The sequence below is a fragment of the Perognathus longimembris genome, chromosome 21 (genome assembly GCF_023159225.1).
Source record: "Perognathus longimembris pacificus isolate PPM17 chromosome 21, ASM2315922v1, whole genome shotgun sequence".
Classification (NCBI taxonomy): domain Eukaryota; kingdom Metazoa; phylum Chordata; class Mammalia; order Rodentia; family Heteromyidae; genus Perognathus; species Perognathus longimembris.
Window position 1 is genome coordinate 1,482,380 of NC_063181.1, and position 18,883 is coordinate 1,501,262.

At 52.7% G+C, this 18,883-nt stretch overlaps 1 protein-coding gene across 1 annotated transcript in view; it reads right to left on the reverse strand.

Annotated features, from left to right (window-relative positions):
- Csmd1 (CUB and Sushi multiple domains 1) overlaps positions 1-18,883 on the reverse strand; it is an 874,507-nt gene that overhangs the window by 281,297 nt on the left and 574,327 nt on the right. The window contains 1 exon segment of the mRNA XM_048330750.1: positions 14,085-14,197. Within this exon segment, the coding sequence (XP_048186707.1) occupies positions 14,085-14,197 (113 nt within the window).

Genomic DNA, 18,883 nt, shown 5'->3' on the forward strand with positions numbered 1-18,883 from the left:
TCCCCAGGAGAGGGAGCTGGGGGACAGGGGGCAGAGGGCACTGGAGCCGCCAGGCAGCCCGTTAGCAGGAGGCAGGGAGGGGCCTCAGGAAAGCTGAGCAGCCCCATGGCACCGCACCCCAATAGGCATTGCCTTGGGATGCCTGGACAGAGCAGGGCTTATTCCGCCGGAATCCGAATTCTTGATATGGAATGGCTGGATCATGACTAGCTGGTTTACTACATTTTCATGACCTTTACAGGGTTGTACGTGGGCGTTGCCAGGCAACCACGTCTTTGGCGACCAGAGTTCCGCCTCCAGGTGGTACTGGATGGTTCTTGGTGGAGAGTGCTTCCCCCCCTTATCCGGAAAGAGTCACAACTTCCTGTGAAGAACTTCCTGCTTTGCTTCCTGACTGTTCCTTCTCTTGGCTTCTTCACAGTTTACTGCAAGTTCAGGAAGCTGAGGGCTTTTGTCTCGTGAGTTCATCTTTATCAACACAGGTCTGAACTTCACGCCTAAGTTTTCTCGGTCACATAGTCAATGGAAGTGTTATAACCATCCAATAAATCATTTTCATTATGGGTATCGTGAATGATACATTTTAAAATCATTCTGCATTTGGCACTCTGTAAGATGCTGACATATCCAATTTAGTTTCATGGGTAGCTGAAGTTGCACTCTATTATTAGAAACTGCATGGGAGGGCAGAGGTCGAGTGGCTGCGGTCTGCTCCCTCGCCAGGAGGAATCCCTACCTGGGCAACCACATTTCAGACATAGTCAGCCACTGTGCTGGACTGTGTTGTGTGCGCCATCTATCTTCCTGTAATGCTAAACTTTCCAGATTTCCAATTTGATTAAGCAAACATGAAGGCACATCAGGTGCGTGTGTGCATCTATCACAATAAAACCAATTTTATTGTTACTGTGAGGTAGTGGTACACAGGGGTCATGAGCGAGGTCACGAGCACAACGCAGCGTGGACAATGTCACCCATCCCTCCTGTTCCTCTGTGTACCCTCTCCCCTCCCTGCCCACCAGTTGGGTCGTTCATATACTGCGTCGTGTTTCTTGAATACCATGACTGCATTTGTTCGCCCTTCCTCCCTCCATCCTGTTTTATGCTAATGAAAATAAACATGTATGTTAGTTCCTTAAACGTAAATTAAACATCATGTGGTATGAGTCCCATTAGGACGCATTCTTTTCTGCATTTATCTCTCATTCATAATTACAGAAGAGCCTGGATGCTGTATAAAATTTGAGAAAAAGTAAAAAATGAGAGAAAAGCAAAAGAAGATGAGTGAACCCATCACCTAGGAACAGCAGGTGTTGTAATCTTATGTGTTTATTTCCAACCCCAGGTGCATTGTGAAAACTCAGAGGGGTATGGAGAAAGGAGTTACGTGGATCATTTTTACAGGACAAAAATAAAATGATGACTATGCATTGACTGTGCTTTTATGTCTTCCTGGAGGACTTTGCCTAAAATACTCTTGATGGAAGAATTACCATGTTCTCCATGCTACCTACTGAGTTTGTTTGTCTGATCTGAGTTCTTGCAGTTGCCATGGTCAACCCGGCTTACTTTCTCAGAATGCGCCCCATGCATTAGGATTCAGTGGTAAGGACCGACCCTCACCAGAGCGATTTCTAGAAATGCCATCTTCCTTCTCCACAAAGGCAAGTCTCCACTAACGCACCTTTGTCAGCAGCCGGTGAGCACATGTAAAAGAAAATGCTCTCTAAGTTGGTGGTTGGAAATGCTTTCTCATTTTTACCTGCACTTAAAATAATGAGTGCACTTACTAGCTGTTTCTTTGAGGTAAAGCTGGCTCGTATTGTCTCAAAGTATGTGCACACTATTTCATGGGGGAACTTAATTGTTTCTATAATAAATATCTTTTTAAGTTGTAGAAACAATGTCTTATTTCCCCAGCAATTGGCATTGCACATTCCAGGTAAGCCTTCTTTCTAGTTTCCACTGGACCTTGGGATGTCCTTGAACGCCACCCGCAAGGAAAAAATAATTAGCAGGTGTTTGTTTTTTTTTTCCTCTTCTAGTATGACCTTTTGATTTGAACAGCCACAATGACAAAAGCCCTAATACTGTCAAATTTAATGACAATTGTATACTACTTGGTGATCAGTAACAAAAGGAAGCCTACACACGTCACACTTGCACACACACTTTTATCAACATGAGGATAACTTTGTCGAGGCGGTGTGGGGGGAGGGGGGCGGTTAATGTGGGAACACCCCAAGACATTGACTAGATTTTTTTTTTTTTTACCACACGTTAAATATTTTAAGTGGGGGCAATTTACTCTGCTCATCCACCATTTTCTTGACAAGTAAACTCTATTTAAAAAATGTATTTTCCTGTGGTTTTTGCTTTAGATGTAAGAATACTCAGTATTTAACTTGGAAATGAAGTGAGATGAGCAAGGTTATTTCACTGCTGGACATAGTTGTTCACGCCTGTAATCTCAGACACTTGGGGGCCAGAGGTAGGAACACCATGGCTTAAGTCCATACCATGGCCTGGGGAGGGGGAGGCCCGGAGTTTAATCTCCATTGCTGTCAGAAGTAGCAAGGAAAACTTTTTAAAAGGAGAGGTTTTTGCTCTGTGGTAATGTATTGGTTTACTCCACAAACGTTATTTTAACTATTACCCGAAAAGAGAGGGAGGGAGGGAGGATGGATGGAAGGAGCCAGGAAGAGGGGGGGGGAGAGCAGAGGGGAAGGGCAAATAGGGAAGCACCTGGAAAGCCGTTTCTCAGCCAATGCACGTGTGAACAAAGGCGTGCGTCCTCTTCCCTTCAAACACTCTCGTCCCCGGTTCATCCTGTGGAGATGCTCAGCTGCACGTCCTCATTTCTGCCCTGGGAGGCCACAGCCCTGTGCCTCTCCCCTGAGCAGCACTCACGGGGGCAGAGGCCGGGGCACTGTGCGGGCAGGGGACCAGGCCCAGCCCCACTGCCGAGATCTCCCGAGTCCCAGGTCCACCGCCGAGATCTCCCGAGTCCCAGGTCCACCGCCGAGATCTCCCGAGTCCCAGCCCCACCGCCGAGGTCTCCTGAGTCCCAGGTCCACCGCCGAGGTCTCCCGAGTCCCAGATCCAGCCCCCACTGCTGAGATCTCCCGAGTCCCAGGCCCACTGCTGAGATCTCCTGAGTCCCAGGCCCAGCCCCACTGCTGAGATCTCCCGAGTCCCAGGTCCACTGTTGAGATCTCCCGAGTCCCAGCCCCACTGCTGAGATCTCCCGAGTCCCAGGCCCACTGCTGAGATCTCCTGAGTCCCAGGCCCAGCCCCACTGCTGAGATCTCCCGAGTCCCAGGTCCACCGCCGAGATCTCCCGAGTCCCAGGTCCACCGCCGAGATCTCCCGAGTCCCAGGTCCACTGCCGAGATCTCCCGAGTCCCAGGTCCACTGCCGAGATCTCCCGAGTCCCGAGGTCCACTGCCGAGATCTCCCGAGTCCCGAGTCCCAGCCCCACTGCCGAGATCTCCCGAGTCCCAGGTCCACTGCTGAGATCTCCCGAGTCCCGAGGTCCACCGCTGAGATCTCCCGAGTCCCAGGTCCACCGCTGAGATCTCCCGAGTCCCAGGTCCACCGCCGAGATCTCCCGAGTCCCAGCCCCACCGCCGAGGTCTCCCGAGTCCCAGGCCCACCGCCGAGATCTCCCGAGTCCCAGGCCCACCGCCGAGATCTCCCGAGTCCCAGGCCCACCGCCGAGATCTCCCGAGTCCCAGGCCCACCGCCGAGATCTCCCGAGTCCCAGGCCCACCGCCGAGATCTCCCGAGTCCCAGCCCCACCGCCGAGATCTCCCGAGTCCCAGCCCCACCGCCGAGATCTCCCGAGTCCCAGCCCCACCGCCGAGATCTCCCGAGTCCCAGCCCCACCGCCGAGATCTCCCGAGTCCCAGGTCCACCGCCGAGATCTCCCGAGTCCCAGGTCCACCGCCGAGATCTCCCGAGTCCCAGGTCCACCGCCGAGATCTCCCAAGTCCCGAGTCCCAGGTCCACTGCCGAGATCTCCCGAGTCCCAGGTCCACTGCTGAGATCTCCCGAGTCCCAGGTCCACTGCCGAGATCTCCCGAGTCCCAGGTCCACCGCTGAGATCTCCCGAGTCCCAGATCCAGCCCCCACTGCTGAGATCTCCCGAGTCCCGAGGTCCACCGCCGAGATCTCCCGAGTCCCAGGTCCACCGCCGAGATCTCCCGAGTCCCGAGTCCCACTGCTGAGATCTCCCGAGTCCCAGGTCCACCGCCGAGATCTCCCGAGTCCCAGCCCCACTGCCGAGATCTCCCGAGTCCCAGGTCCACTGCTGAGATCTCCCGAGTCCCAGATCCAGCCCCCACTGCTGAGATCTCCCGAGTCCCGAGTCCCAGGTCCACCGCTGACATCTCCCGAGTCCCGAGGCAGATCATCGTTTTCTGCCTCCTTCGTGTGCTTGGGCTTTGCTTGTTGGTTCGTTCTTATCCACTCAACCAGGAGCTCCAGTCTTAAGGCCGCGAATCTCCACGTTGTAATTCTTGTTCCAGCAGGGCCCGCAGGAGGGGGGCAGGCGGCTTGAGCTGGGGCCCCCGCCGCCCCTAGGAGCGGCTCTGCGGAGCGGGTTGGGCTGGACCCGAGCCGCGTGTCCACGGCCATGGGAGGATCTGTGAGGCCGGGTGGGGTCATGGGCGGCGGACAGCCCCGGCGTCCACGGCACGCGCAGTCTGCGCGGGGAAGCTGCAGACACAGCTCCCGTGGGGGGGGGGGGAGGATGCCCTGGACAGGGAGCTCCACTGCGAGCACGCCCGCCGCCCGGTCAGCAGCCCCGGCAGCTGAGGCAGGGCCTGCCTGCCGGCCTCCAGGAGCAGCGTCACTGCTTCCCGGCCTGTGGCTGGGCGGGCCGTCCGGACCACAGGCAGCACCGGCCACCGACGACCACCGGCCACGGCCACTGAGGACGGAAGCCTCGTGGCCTCTGTGCTCTGCAGCAGACGCAGACGCAGCCTTTGGGTAAAGCTTCTTCCTCAGTGCTAACGACTCTCAATGTATACCTGTTTCTTCCTGGGCCACTTTTTCTTCAATTACTCTTCTTTGGGTAAATAATGTGATTTGCAGTGCCCACCCTTTCCTCCACTCCCCCCCTCCAAATTTTGTGAGAAGCGTCATTAATTTTATCAACTAACATGTGAAGTCAAAGTTAATGTGCTGAGAACAAAGGGACAGAATTGTGGAAATTTTTTCAGGGAAATAAGATTTCTCTCAAGCTATTTTTGAGAAATCGATTGCAGGGAATCAATGGTAGACACTAGATGAAGGACCAGGGCAGGGATGAATGAAAGCACGTCGCCCTTCTAGGTGGGCGACAAGCTGGGTGGGTGACGACCTTCCTACCCACCCTCCGCAACCCCAAAGAACCTTCACTGGAGAAGCACACACTAGAAGGCAGATCATGTGTGCGTGTGCACATGCAATGTTGCTAAGGTAATGAAACGGCATTCTTAGCTTGAAGGCAGTTGTAGGTGCTGAGGAATTAACATTAACCGCAGTGGAACTGCTGGCTTATTCATTGTAGGAACATATTTACTCTAAAACAAGGCAAATCTGAAGCCAACTCTTCTCTGACTTACATGCCTTTCTTATTTCTTGCCAATATTTCCAGTATGCCATTATTAATAATTCACCATATGAAAGGACCACACTGGAAAAAGCCCCTGTTAGTAACTGTCCAAGCATGAGCTATAAGAATCGCAGTCCCTTGTCTGTAGACTGCCCTAGAATCGCCTTTCTGTGTTCTTACTTGATGTTCTCCAGTCAGATCTGTTAAAATAAAACAGCACCTTATTTGGGTCGTGTTCCAAACAACTGGAAGAAATAGCTGCACACATGATAATGTGAGATGAGTAAGGAGAGAGAGAGAGAGAGAGAGAGAGAGAGAGAGGATGAGACACAGCAAGCGTGCACAGAGAGAAAGGGCACTCCGGCCCCGCTGCGTGGGATTGGGTCAGGAGAGGTTGAGACAAGCGTTGCACGGCAGGAGGTTCGACTGGGAATGTTCCCTTCAGACGAGGGGCAGGCCTGCGGAAGCGCGTCGCCCCTCACCTTCAGACAACCGATCGGCCCCCCTCCAGCAGCGCCTTCTCATGTCCCGATGCCACCGGCTAGGTGCGGGGTGGCCTCCTGTTCATAGGGCCCAAAGTGTGGACCTCCCGTCTTCCTCAACTCTGGTGCTTTGCCTCCCTCCCCGCGTGAGCCCTTGCTCTGCACGTAGAGACAGACACGCTGGTCCCGGGAGTATCATCTGAGGTTTCTGGGAAAGTCAGTTCGTGGACTGAGTCACTGTACCCGAGCACCCCAGAGCGCTGACGGAGCAGACCTCCAGAGCACCCAAGTCATCCCTGCCGGCAGCTTCCCACACTGAGTCTGCGTGGACTGAGCGATGCTGGCCTGGGAGGGAGCCAGCAGCCCGCTGGGGCGCCCGGACCGCGGCCGTGGGGCCCGGGGGCCCGGGCACGGGGCGGCCCGCCTGGGAGCGCCGACTGAGGCGCTTCCCCGTCTCCCGGGCCCCTCGAGGCTCCGACGCCCCTCGGAGCTCTGGGTCTCCGCTGGGCGTTCGTGCTCCCTGACGCGTAGTGTTTCCCGTGCAGAGACTTCGCCTGGCTCTGCGCATGCGGGAGTCGGTGAACTCGGGGCTGGAGACCTTCGCCTTGCATTGAGACGTGTGCAAAAACAGCACTGCAGATCGCACGCCAGGTGTGAAGAAAAATACGGCGGAGGGGATGAGAGAAGGTGCTTCTAGCCACCATCACAGGTGAGATAAATGGCAGGTGAGGTCAGTTTTCTCCGCCTCGCTTCGCCCCCATCCCGGGCGCGTGCTTTACTTCTCCTTCACCCAGAGCCCCTCGGAGTTATCTCGGCACAGTGATCGCTCTTCAGCTCCGAGCAGTCGGAGCGCTCCATCTTGCCCTCTTCTTGGAGTCTTCATTTTTCTTCTGATGCGCACATAAACTATCAAAGGAAACGTGTGTGTGCGTGCACGCGCACGTGCTTTTCTCCCGTGAGCCTCTGTCTGTCTGCCTGTCTGTCTGTCTTCCAGGGCGTCACGCGGACCTCGAGAAGCTCTTGGATTTTCCTCCAGTCGGCGCGCAGGCGGCGTCTTCCTCGCGTCTTCCTGGCCCCCGTGGGTGTGGAAGGCGCTGAGTTGGACTGGAACAAGCTGACGCCGACCGTCGCGCCGCGGGCCGGCCCCCCGTCTTCACCACCTCGCTAGCGTTGGACGGGCAGCACCACCGCCTAGTTCCCAAGCGTCTCCCCCAGGCCCAGGGGGAGCTGCCCCCCTTCCCGGGTAGGGGCGCCCCGAAAGCCGGCTCTCCTCACCCAGCCGGGCATCGGGAGCCCCCCGCCCCGCCTCGTTGGACGGGAGGGCGCAGAGACCCTCCGCGGCAGGCCGCGGGGGCTGCGGGAGGGGGCCACGCGCCGGGTCGGGGTGAGCCTTTGGAATTCTGCACCACACCCGCTTCGTACCACTGCGCGAGCCCCTTCCAAGCACACCGCCCCGCCCGCCCCGCCCCCGGCGGATACATCGGGGGACATGCCCTCCCCCGGGAAGGGAGGCCAACAGGGGCCGCCCCGCTTCGCGCTGGAGCACTGCGAACGGATTCTTACAGTGGTGTGAACCCGGAGTCGAATGCTAAAGCTGGGGAGGCTTGCAGGAAGGACTTAGGAATCGGATTGGGTATCGCGGCAAGCGGGGGGGGGGCGGCGCTGATATGCCCGACGCCCCGAGGGAGAGGCCCACGGAGGGCGGGGCGGGCTCAGGGCCTGTCAGGGACTGCGGTGGTGACGGAAAGCCCTGTGCGCCAAGGGCCCGGGCCTGGGTGAGACCATCTCCCTCCCAGGAGGGCATTTTCAGCGGGACGCAGGCTTCCTGGGTGAGGAGAAGCCAGGCGAGGTGCCCCCACGCCATGTGCGGACCCTGGACGGCACGCGTCGCCTCCGCCCTGCATTCGGAGGGAGCGCAGCACTGGGGGGGGGGGGAGGATGGGGGGCGGCCGGGACAGGCAGACTCGGGCTGCTTGGTTCACACGGGCCTTCTCTTCTCAGGGCTGTTGACGAGTTCCCATTGCTGTAATGGATCCTGAGAGCGGGGAGGAGGGGGCGGAGAGGAAGGGGGCCCCTTTGGGAGGCAGGTCAGGCTGGCACCGCGGGCCAGCCCTGGGTGGGGTCACCTTTGGCTGTGTGGGGAAGAAGAGCCCCCTCCGTGGAGCGGTTTTGCCCGGGGCCTCCTCACAGGACTCTCACCTGACAGCAGCTGGCTCTTGAGGCAAAGCTCAGCATCTTGCTGCCAGAAATCACCTCGAGCCAGCCGAGTCCTCTGTGTGGAGGCCTCTCCCTCCGCTGTGCCAAGATGGCGTAGGAAGGACTGAGCCCCGCCCAGTATTTCCAGGCGCATACAGGCACCAGGCAAAACCTCCGGTGTGTGCAGAGCTGCTTTGCTGTGCACCGGGGCAATTCACCTAAGCCCGGAGGTAAATGGCCCCTCGTGGGCCCAAGGAAAGGCCACCAGCTTCCTAGACCTGAGGGTTTCCTCATCAACCTCTGCCTCCTGGCTCAGACCCCGTATGAGCCTGATCCCAAATTCACCCCCCCACCCCCGCAGTCTCCAGCCCATGGGAAGGCCGTGCCCCTCAATGCACAGTCCTGGCCTGTGGAGATGGAGTCCAGCCGGTCTCCTTCCTTTCTCCTCCATCCTCCTACCAGCTTCCCTGTCAGCTCTCTCTCTAGACCCTCCCCCCCCACCACGGGCGATGAAATGGACACCCCCCCGCCCCCCGGTGCATTGCTCCTGGTGCAAATGTGTCCAGAGAAGCAGCTGCTCCAACAGCGGTGAAAGAAGAAGGCCCTCGCTTTCTTTGCTCAACCTTCCAGAAAAGTCTCTAATTACCTTATCATTATCATTATGCTCCCGTTTATGTGTGGAACAGCTCCCCGCTCCCGCCTCGCCGGTGGCCGTGCTCATCAGTCCTCCACAGGCCGCGTCTGGCCGCCCCGAGCCCGGGCTGCTGGGCGCCTGCCTCCCCTCCGCGGCAGAATACTGGATGCGGGCGGGGAAGGTTCCGGCTTCGCCAGCTAGCGCGCCGCGTCGCTCAGAAGGGATCGGCCTGCTGACCGCCTGTCCTCTCGGGTCAGGCCTGTGCCGTTCAATGGATCTGACTGCAAGTTCTCCACGACACGACGTGGTGTGAACCTTTAGGTTTTTATTGTATTGATACTATTTTTATACGTGTAACTCCCTTCGTAACTCGCCCGGCCACTCCTCCCCCTCCACTTTGTCCCAGGTCTCTTGGCGCGTCAGCCTCTGCACAGGAACGGGCGGAGAAGGGAGAGGCCCAGCATTCGCCGCTTCAAGGGGATCTGGTGTATGTTCTGGGTTACCTAGCACACCCTGCCACAAAAATGACCCTCCTTGGCCTGGGATGCAGCTCAGTGGCAAAGCGCCTGCCTAGCAAGTGCAACGTCCTGGGTTCGATCCCCAGTACCAAAAAAGAAAAGACAAAAAAAAAAAAAAAGCTGACCCTCCTTTTGGAAGGATCAACAAACATGTAAGCTCATTCGCGCCGCAGACTCACTGTCATCAACTGTTAGGGCTCAACTATCAGAACAGCCGTAAAAGGCTTTGTCTTCCTTGCATAGGATATTTTCATCCAAGTTCTTTACTGTGACCAGTTTTCCCCAGAGCCAGGTTTTCAGCTAATAGTTTCTAGGCATCGTTTTAATTTGCTACAAATAAAGGTCATGTTCACTATCTATAAAGTATTCATTTTTCTGGAGGAATAAAGATGGCACAATCAATCCGTTACATACTAGAAACGAGGAGATTTAATGAGCAATCCACAAGTGGTGTTTCATATGCTCGGTCTCTGTCATTTAAGCCCTAAATAAGTCAAAAAGCATGAAGGGCTTTGCCTTTTTATCCTGTAAATACTTGCTAAGAAAATTATATGAAACTGCAAAACTATAGGCTTCTTGGCCAGAACTAATAAGATGTAAATTAGTAACAAAACCTGACGTAAAGAGTAATCCTAGAATCATCAGACTTAGGTCTTTGTTTTACAAGAAATGATTTAAAATTGAATTTCCTGGACAAAGAAGATTGCGAATCAAAGCCTTCGGCATTAATGGCCTTGACAAGACTCCAAATGGAGCTATGAGCCTTATTAAGCACGAAGACAAACTTATCAAGGCCTAAGTAGCAGATTTCAGAACCAGGGAAGATCGGGCATAGCGTCTTTATAAAATCCGATGTTATTAGGATCAAACAATGCAGACAACTTTACATTAGGCACATTTCGGAAAGCAGTCAAGTTGAAGAGTTCCAGAGGTAAATAATGCTGACAGCTATCTTCCTGCAATAATAGAATTTTCTCAGAAATCTATATAAAAAATGAATATCCCCATTCTATAATACTTTAGTACATCTATAATTAAAATATTCTTGGGCTCTTGCAGGTGTCACGGAATGAATCAATGAATTTGTGATGATAGAAACCATTTACAAAAAAGAATCTTTTACTAGAGGTGAAAAGTGCAGTGAATTACTCATTTAATTGAATTACATTTTATGATTTTAGTTCTTTCCGGCAGATTCTTTTTCAAATGCTTTCACTTCATTTCACGCACGTCAGTCGTGTGCCGGCTTCATGCTCTGGGAATGCTTGTCAGGTAAGAAGACTGCAAGCCCCATGTGGGATTGTGCTAGCACACTGCCCAACGGGCAAGCCGGTGGCTCTCAGCTGCGCAACGCGGTGTCAGGCCTCGCGGCGGAGTGTGTGGAAACTTCCGGCCAGCGTGTGGACAGCAGAGGAGGGGCCAGCCCCCCTCCCGCGGAGGGTGAGCACCCCAGTTGCGGTCCATTCCATTCCAAAGCAGGGGTGTCACCAAGGGGGGGGGCAGATAAACCATTTAGAAAACAGCACAAAACCTTGTGTGTGGACACAGCTGATTGCATTTCCATTGGGCGGGGAGAAGAGGGAGAGGGAGGGGGAGGGGCAAGGAGGTGAGGAAGGGGGAGAGGAAGAGGGAGAGGAAGGGGGAGAGGGAGAGGGAGGGGCGGAGGGGAGGGGGTGATCACCCCTTGGGTTGAGAGACTGAGAATACCAGAACCATTTCGACTTCTACATCAGGCAAATATAAACCATAGGAAAACAATGACCAGGAGAATTACATCCCTCCTGTGGAGTTTTCTTCATTCTTCAAGCAGAAGAACTTCATATCTGCCTGCTGCTGCCACGTAGTGATCTATTCAACATAACTGCACTCCACCACACAACTTCATTAAGTCTCAGTGTGCCCATGTCAACTACATTTAGTAGTTTAGGGAACGGGAGGTTTGACTCCAACTAATTTTATAGAGAACGATAGGTGCTCGCTGGGTGTTCATATTTTAAGCACGCAACTTTTAAATAAATCGCTGCACAAAAACCCTTTGACGGAAATAAAAAGTCTAGCGTAAACACCAGCGCTCATTTATTCCATCAGCTTGCCTCCAGGTGAGATGTCTGCTGATTAGCGTCTGTAACGAGTGGGGCGGCCTGCTTTCTCTACGCAGTGCCCGGTCGCTGGTTTCAACCAGCCACGGTCTATTCTCAGCAGTTACTCCTGCAACGGTAGCAAGTTCCTTTGTAGGCCAAGAGACATTGTTCAGAATGGGTCTCTACCTTTGATAAGATGTCCTACGATTCTGAAACGCCAAAGGGGGAGAAAATCCCCAGTCAGAAAGCTTGATTTCCTTCGGGTTGTCAACGAAGGTCAAGGACAAGTCCTAGGTTCTGGGTGATTGTCCTCATGCCAGCTCTCGGAGCCGCTGTTCTCTGGGGGGTGGTGGGGGGGGGTAAGGCGGGCAGGGGCTGGGCTCTCGAACGCAGGGCCTGAACCCTCAGTTGAGTTGTGACCCTGGCTTTTCCTCCCAGGAACCAGGAGTGCTGGGTACCAGGGAAAGCAGATATTTCATCCCGATTCAAATAAATCTGTGAATTGCAGCTTTCAATTACCAAAATGCATTTTTAATAACAGGAAAGCCGCCCTTCTGTATAGAGGTCTTTGTTTTAAATAAAAAGAAAAATCAATACTGATATAGAACTATAACCTAAAAAGCAAGCTAATTATTTGTGTCAACATGAGCTTTAAAGCTGCATTCTGGGTTGCCCTTGATTTATGAGGCAGGGTGCTTCCCCATTGAGACTGGAACGTTATTATAAACGCTTTCTTTCAGAATGATTTATTCGTTAAAGAAATCAATAAGATTTTTTTTCTTGTCAAATCAGCTTTTGTAACTAGTCAGGTGCACCTATGTAAAATTGGAGACCTATACTTGCATGTCACTTAGGAATAAAAAGGCCTTCATGGTTCAAGATTCCTAGCCTTAAAAAAATCATCTTGTAGGCATCAAAAATGTCCAGATGATGGATTATCTGAACAAGGCACTTATTTAATTATAATTAAGGATGGAGGCAGCACAGAAAGAATGGGCTTCATTTTCAGCTGATGTAAAGAAGCAACATGTGCTACATAAATCCTTCATCCAAGGAGAACCCAACACAGGCGCCAGACCTGGCAAAGGCCTCCCGTTCCCTTCTTTGACTATTTTAACGGAGACCGTATTTCAGGAAGAACTGCCCAGAGCACTTTTCCCTGTCCTTCAGCCTTGTGCCGTTTTTGATATGACTTGAATGAGAAGGAGAAGCCAGACATCCCAGAGAATAAGGAACTGGGAGGTGAACGTTTAAAACATTAGAAAGGGGGGGAGGGAGAGCGGGAAGAGAGCGAGCACCTGGCGGTGGTGCCTGCTTGCTCACGCGACGAGTCACGAGGAGGTCTTCTAGGCGTCAACGTCACAGGTGTTCTCTGGAGACGCGCTCTTCCTGGAGGGACCGGCCCGGCGCACTCCTGTTCCGGTAGGTGAGAGGCCTTCGTGTTTCACAGGCCCCGCGTGCTCGCGTGTGCGAGTGCCCATCCGTGGTCACTGTCCTCAAGGGACCGCAAGGAGCTGGGACACGTGGGTCCGCGTTCTCGCCCACAAGAGCAAACCAGCCGAGACTTGGGGTTTCGATGGAAGGATCTGGGCAAAGTGGGGGCGGCAGCACGTAGTGGAGACTCCTCATGCCTCCGCGACGCACAGCACGGCGGTTGTCTTACTGGTTTCCTAGGCCACCGGCTCCGCGTCTCTCCCTCGGGGTCGTGTTGAGAGCGTCCGGGGTAGGTTTCCCATCTCCAGGTCTTCCGTGGGGATAAACGCGCCTGCAGCGTAGGGCTTCCTGACGCTCGCCCTCCGCGCAGAAGGGGGATTGCGAAGCGCGGCGCTGCCTCGAGGGCGGAGGCCCCTCCAGCCCTGCGCAGGGCCAGCCTGCCCCTCCCTGCAGGCCGAGCCCGGGCCCCGCGGCGCCGCACAGCCGGGGGGGCTTTGCCCAGCTGGAGAAGGTTCTCCCAGGGGCTCAGGAGGCCCTAGAACGTCTCCTGACTCCTGCTCCTGATGCCCTCAGGGTGCTTGCAGTCACACCCCCTGTGACTCTTGCTTCTGACACCCTCGGGGTGGTTTATAATCCCATTACCTGTTGAAAAAATGCAGGCGCCATTTGTTGATCTGCAGAGTCACTGTGGGATGACATTGTCCAAAAAAGACGTGAACTCCATACCTGGCACACATAACCGCAACCCCTCCATACATTACCTTTATAGCGACTAGGACGTTGTTAAAGAGACGCTGTGTGTACGTTTCTAACCCACAGAGCTAGGACTTTGCCTTGTGAAGGTATTTCAGAACTGAAGGCGACACGATGCCATCCACTCCTCCATGCCTAGCACGTGAAGAAGGACATGGAGGACACACAGAACCCTGGGGGTGAGGACTGGACGGGAGCATGGAAGTTAAAAGCGTTACCGTCCCTGGACCACCTACCGTCACATGCTACCTGTGTATCTCCCAGCGCGAACTGTCCGTAAGACACACGGAAGTGGTTTCTACGCTCACTTGTGCTGCTCTCTGCAGCCTCGGCAGGATTCCCTTCCTCGGGGTGCCCCGGTGCCCCCGGGGGGGGGGGCGTGCTTACCTTGGAACTGTGCGTTGAACCCCTTCCGCCGGTGGTTGCTGTCGGAGGTGAAGTGGAGCCGTAACCAGTTCTTGCTGCTGATGACGGGGGAGGGGAGGTTCATGCCTGTGAGCCTGGAGAGGAGAGAGGAGAAAGATCGCCCTTGTAAACCAACAGAAGCTAATTTCCTGCCATCAAACCCCTGAGAAAAACGGAATGAGTGACCTTCTTCTCACTTCCAGGGGCTTAAAACACAAGTGTTGTGTTAGATGCCTTTAAGTGACTTGGGTAATCTCATCCTTGCCCAAACACAAATGCATTATTCGTTCTTGGTGGAATGAAGGCATTCAAAAGGACTTGGCATTTTGCATATTTATTAATAGTAGATACAGGAAAAGGAATTATTTTGATCTCTTACTAGCCCTCCCCCATCCATCCTAGGACTTGACTCACCATGAACCATTAAATAAAAGAAAAAGGAAAAGGCAAATAATAAAAACCTTCCTTTCTTTCTGTGGGCACTTAGTGATTCTATTAATTTGAAGCACACTTAAGCAAACTGTTTATCATGCTTGAGAGCATGCCAGAATTCCAGCAATCTCTCTGCAGAATTCACCACCTGGGTCTTCCCAGGAGGGTAAAGAGAACAGCTTTTCTAAGATTGATGACAGCAACTGTCAAAGAGATTTGAAATGGAATAAAATTATGCTTTACTAAAGTAGTGTATTAATCTTTTAAAGTGAAGATACAATCAATCTCTGTTACGCTGTTTGGAAATATCCAGTCCACTCGACAGCGTTCGGCTTAATTGTCAGAAATGACTGCAGGTTTTACCTCTGGTTGGTGGCATTCCTGAGGAAGGAGCGTTCTCTCAGATAACAAGAAGCCAGGCCTCAGGAGGGGAGGGATGTGGACCGCCTGGCCAGAGACTTGGAGAACACTCGGTGTCTGGCTGGTGGGACCCGTGACCCCAAGACCAGCAGACACGACGGGCGGTCCCCACATTAAATGCCCAGATGTTTACGGACAACTACCTGAGGCCTATTTCGAACTTTCTTTGGGGGTATGGCCTCACAGAACACTGTCGCAATGTTGTGGAGAAGGACATTGTGCTGACCGTGACCTGGGAGCATTTCACCGGCTCTCAGCCGGAGCATGGCGGCCACGCGCTGCACGAGCCACATCTTCCTGGCTGGTCTCCATTTCTGATTTCTAAGCGCGGGGTCTTCTCGGAACCGACTGGTCACCCGGAGCCCCTCCCAGCTTTTCCCACGCAGCATCCCGTGACACCTGTCACTCAGCTTCCTGCTGCCAGGCCACCCACGCAAAGCCAGACCCTAACCGTGACTGTCACCAGTGGCAGCTGTGTCTGGCCGCCGCTAGCTTCATCTCCCGCCCTCCAGCTGACCCCGACGCGCACCCCATCGCCCTCCAGCTGACCCCGACGCGCACCCCATCGCCCTCCAGCTGACCCCGACGCGCACCCCATCGCCCTCCAGCTGACCACGACGCACACCCCATCGCCCTCGCTTTCTTCCCCGTGAGGTTATTTGCACACTCAGTAGATCATGTCCCTCTTTGGCTGTACCAAGTATGTCCAAAAGAAAATGCATTCTGGATCTAAATAACCCCCAAGTCTACCCAGCCCACTTTCATTTATTTCTTGACCTTATTATAACTGAAATCTAGGTCTAGATGTTGGTTGTTTCAAAAAATGTACATTTTGTGAACAAGAATATTTTCAATATGGTTCTGATTGCAAAAACTAGGTGCTATTGTTTGTAGATGGATACCAACATTTATCATGATCAGAAACTAATAATCTCTTCATCCCATGCGTACTCCTAAAAGCCTACCCACAAAATACTGGCTTTGTGTCAGATCAGGTGGAAAATATTTGGGCTGTGTGGGTTAAAAATGGTAAAAGGTTCGGCATTGTTTGAGGGCAGACACAAAATGGATGGCTATGTTAAAATAACACTTTACTAGGGGTCAGTAAATCTGAATTTCATAAAGATTTTTAAGATAGTTTTTCCTACCCAATTAAAAATATATAATGCATTCTTACACCTAGCCCAAGGGTGACAGGAAAGAACGTGTGTCCCTGCCAAGCAAGGGGGAAATTTGCAAGCTGTCCATCAGCAATCGAGGAAAGCCAAAGCTTCACAGAAGACTTGCCTTGTGCAGCTTCCTTTTGTGTGGAATTGAGCGAGGCATAATGCATTTTCCCATGGTTACTGTCAGGCTGTGTAGATGAAGATTACTATGGAATGGAGGGGCATATGTGCCCACGTTTCTGGATTTGGCCTTGTGAGGTAGCCGATACTCACATCCTGGGCAGGAGAGGATGGTGGTGAGCTGGGGTGAGGGAAGAGAAGGGTTTTCCATGAGAGGCCGTAGGATCCCCGGAGCCCTGAGTTGTTCTTCCATTGCTCATGGAGGGGGCTCAGGGGTGGCTTTGTGGCTTCTGTTCCATGTGAAGATGATGCTACAAGCTCAACGGTTCCCTCAATGCAAATGACCCAGAGGAAGGTTCATACTAAATGAACCAGTGCACAAGAGTGTGGATTTAATCAAACTTCGGTGATTCTGATGAAAACTGGAGGCAAAAAAAACTCAAACAAGTCGTAGGATGGCAGGAGGAATTGGCCCCCTACACTGAAGGCCACAGTGCTCGTTATGCCAAAAGGGGCTAGGTGGATATGCTGCCATTACAGAATTGAGGCGGGGGATGACTCCCCGTCCTAGGGCGGGTGGCCCAGTGTGCTCGCAAACGCCTGGATGTGGAGTGAGACCGTGGAGGAGGGGAGTGGAGGGCAGTCACAGGGGAAGAAGGCCCTGAAGGAGCTCGGGGTGAAGTGCCAAGGACTCCACCCTTGTGCCGTGCAGGCTGCTGATAGCATTTTCAGGCTGAAGAAGAGAACGGAATGGCTGGCATCTCTCTCGGAACCTCTGGAGCGGAACATGGCCTGACAGCACCTGGACGTCGCCCGGCAGTCAGATCTGTCTACACAGCGATGCAAGGTAATAATATAAAATGTGTGGGTTTAAGCCCTCAAGTGTTTGCAGGAAACGTGACGTGAACCCCTTGCAGGAATATGGAACATGGCTAGTTTTAATATCATCTGCGTCTCAATAAAGTGGCCCATAACACATAAAGGAAATCACATATGCAGTATTTTAATAAGTATATTCCACAAAACATCTTCAGCCTAGAAGCAAATGAAATAGGCAGGATATTTCTGAGCTTTGTAGCCAGACTCCGTGCAGTTCAGTTTAGACCCTTCTTGTGATTTCCAGCAATGAAATGGGCACTGCGGTTGGAGTTAGGTTTCTCAGGAGTCCTCAACAGTTATCTCAAGTCTACTGCATTTGATTTCCTAATAAAAATATATTCTCAGAAGAAGAAGCAAAAGTGGCCAATAGACATATGAAGAAATGCCCAACATCTCAGGCTACAAAAGAAATGCCAATCAAAACAACATTGAGATTCTACCTCACCCCAGCTAGAATGGCCATTATCAAGAAAATCAACAATAACAGATGCTGGTGAGGTCATGGTCCAAAGAGAATGCTGCTATACTGTTGGTGGGAATGTGAGCTTGTTCAACCACTGTGGAAAGAGGTATGGGGGAATCTTCAAAAACTCTAAATACCGAGCTCCCCCGTGACCCAGCAATTCCATTCCTGGGCATTTACCCAATAGAGCACAAACAAAGCAACAGTAAAGCCATCAGCACAACCATATTCACTGCTACTCTATTTACCATAGCTAAGATATGGAATCAGTGCAGACACCCCTCGGTGGATGAATGGATCAAGAAAATTTGGTATAGAAACACTATGGAATTTTACTCATACATTAGAAAGAATAGTTGAACCATTTGTAAAGAAATGGAAAGACCTGGAAAAATTATGTTTATTGAAGTAAGCCAAGCCCAGAGATGTAAAAGATGCATGTTTTCCCTTATATGAGGAAGCCAGATTTAGTTTATAAAACTGTAAGTAAATAGTTCGAGTGGTGTGCAAAGGTGTACAAATATATTAACTGAAATATGGTAGTTTCAAGGGAGAACTGAAGTGGTGTAATTCCTTAGAAAGGCAAAGTCAAATTCAACAAAATAAACACTAGGAAGTAGGGCCATGAAAGGGGTGCAACCAAGGGGAAGAACAAATCCAATGTATATCCTAAAACATTCGGGAGAGCGAGGGAAGGGTGGGTGGGTGAGAATGCTGAAAGGGATAGCATTGATCAAGATGCATGGTATTCGTAGGCTGCCTAGTTAAAGGGAAGCTCTTTTTGTTGTTGTTGTTGTTGTTGTTTTTTACCACTACTTAAAGTTAATAAAAATGCAGACTATAGCAATGGGTCTAGGGATAGACAATGGGGAACACGCGTGGGAATGGGCAAGAAGAATGAGTACAAGTGCAAGGCAGACACACTGTCAGCGGAAGAAAGACACAATCCGAGCTGTCGCCAACCTCTTTGCATCGGTTCACAAGGCACAGACTCTTCAGACGTCCCTGCACGCTGGCCGAGGATGCCCGATGGTTTCCTATTCTCAGACATAGAGAGGAGCAAGGCCCTGCCCTGGGGAAGGCAGGGGGTCCCTGAGTCCAGGCTACAGGGGGAGACCCAGGGAGGCAGGGTGGTGCAGAAGAGAACAGGGTGGTGCTCGAAGGGAACACTGAGCAAGTTTTCCTTCCGCGGTGGCTGGAACCAGGACGGGCAGCCCACAGGCCCGCTCTCCGACAGCCTGCGCCATCGTTCCACGCAGCTGCGAGGACAGGCCCTTCTCACTGCTTCCACGAAGGCCAGA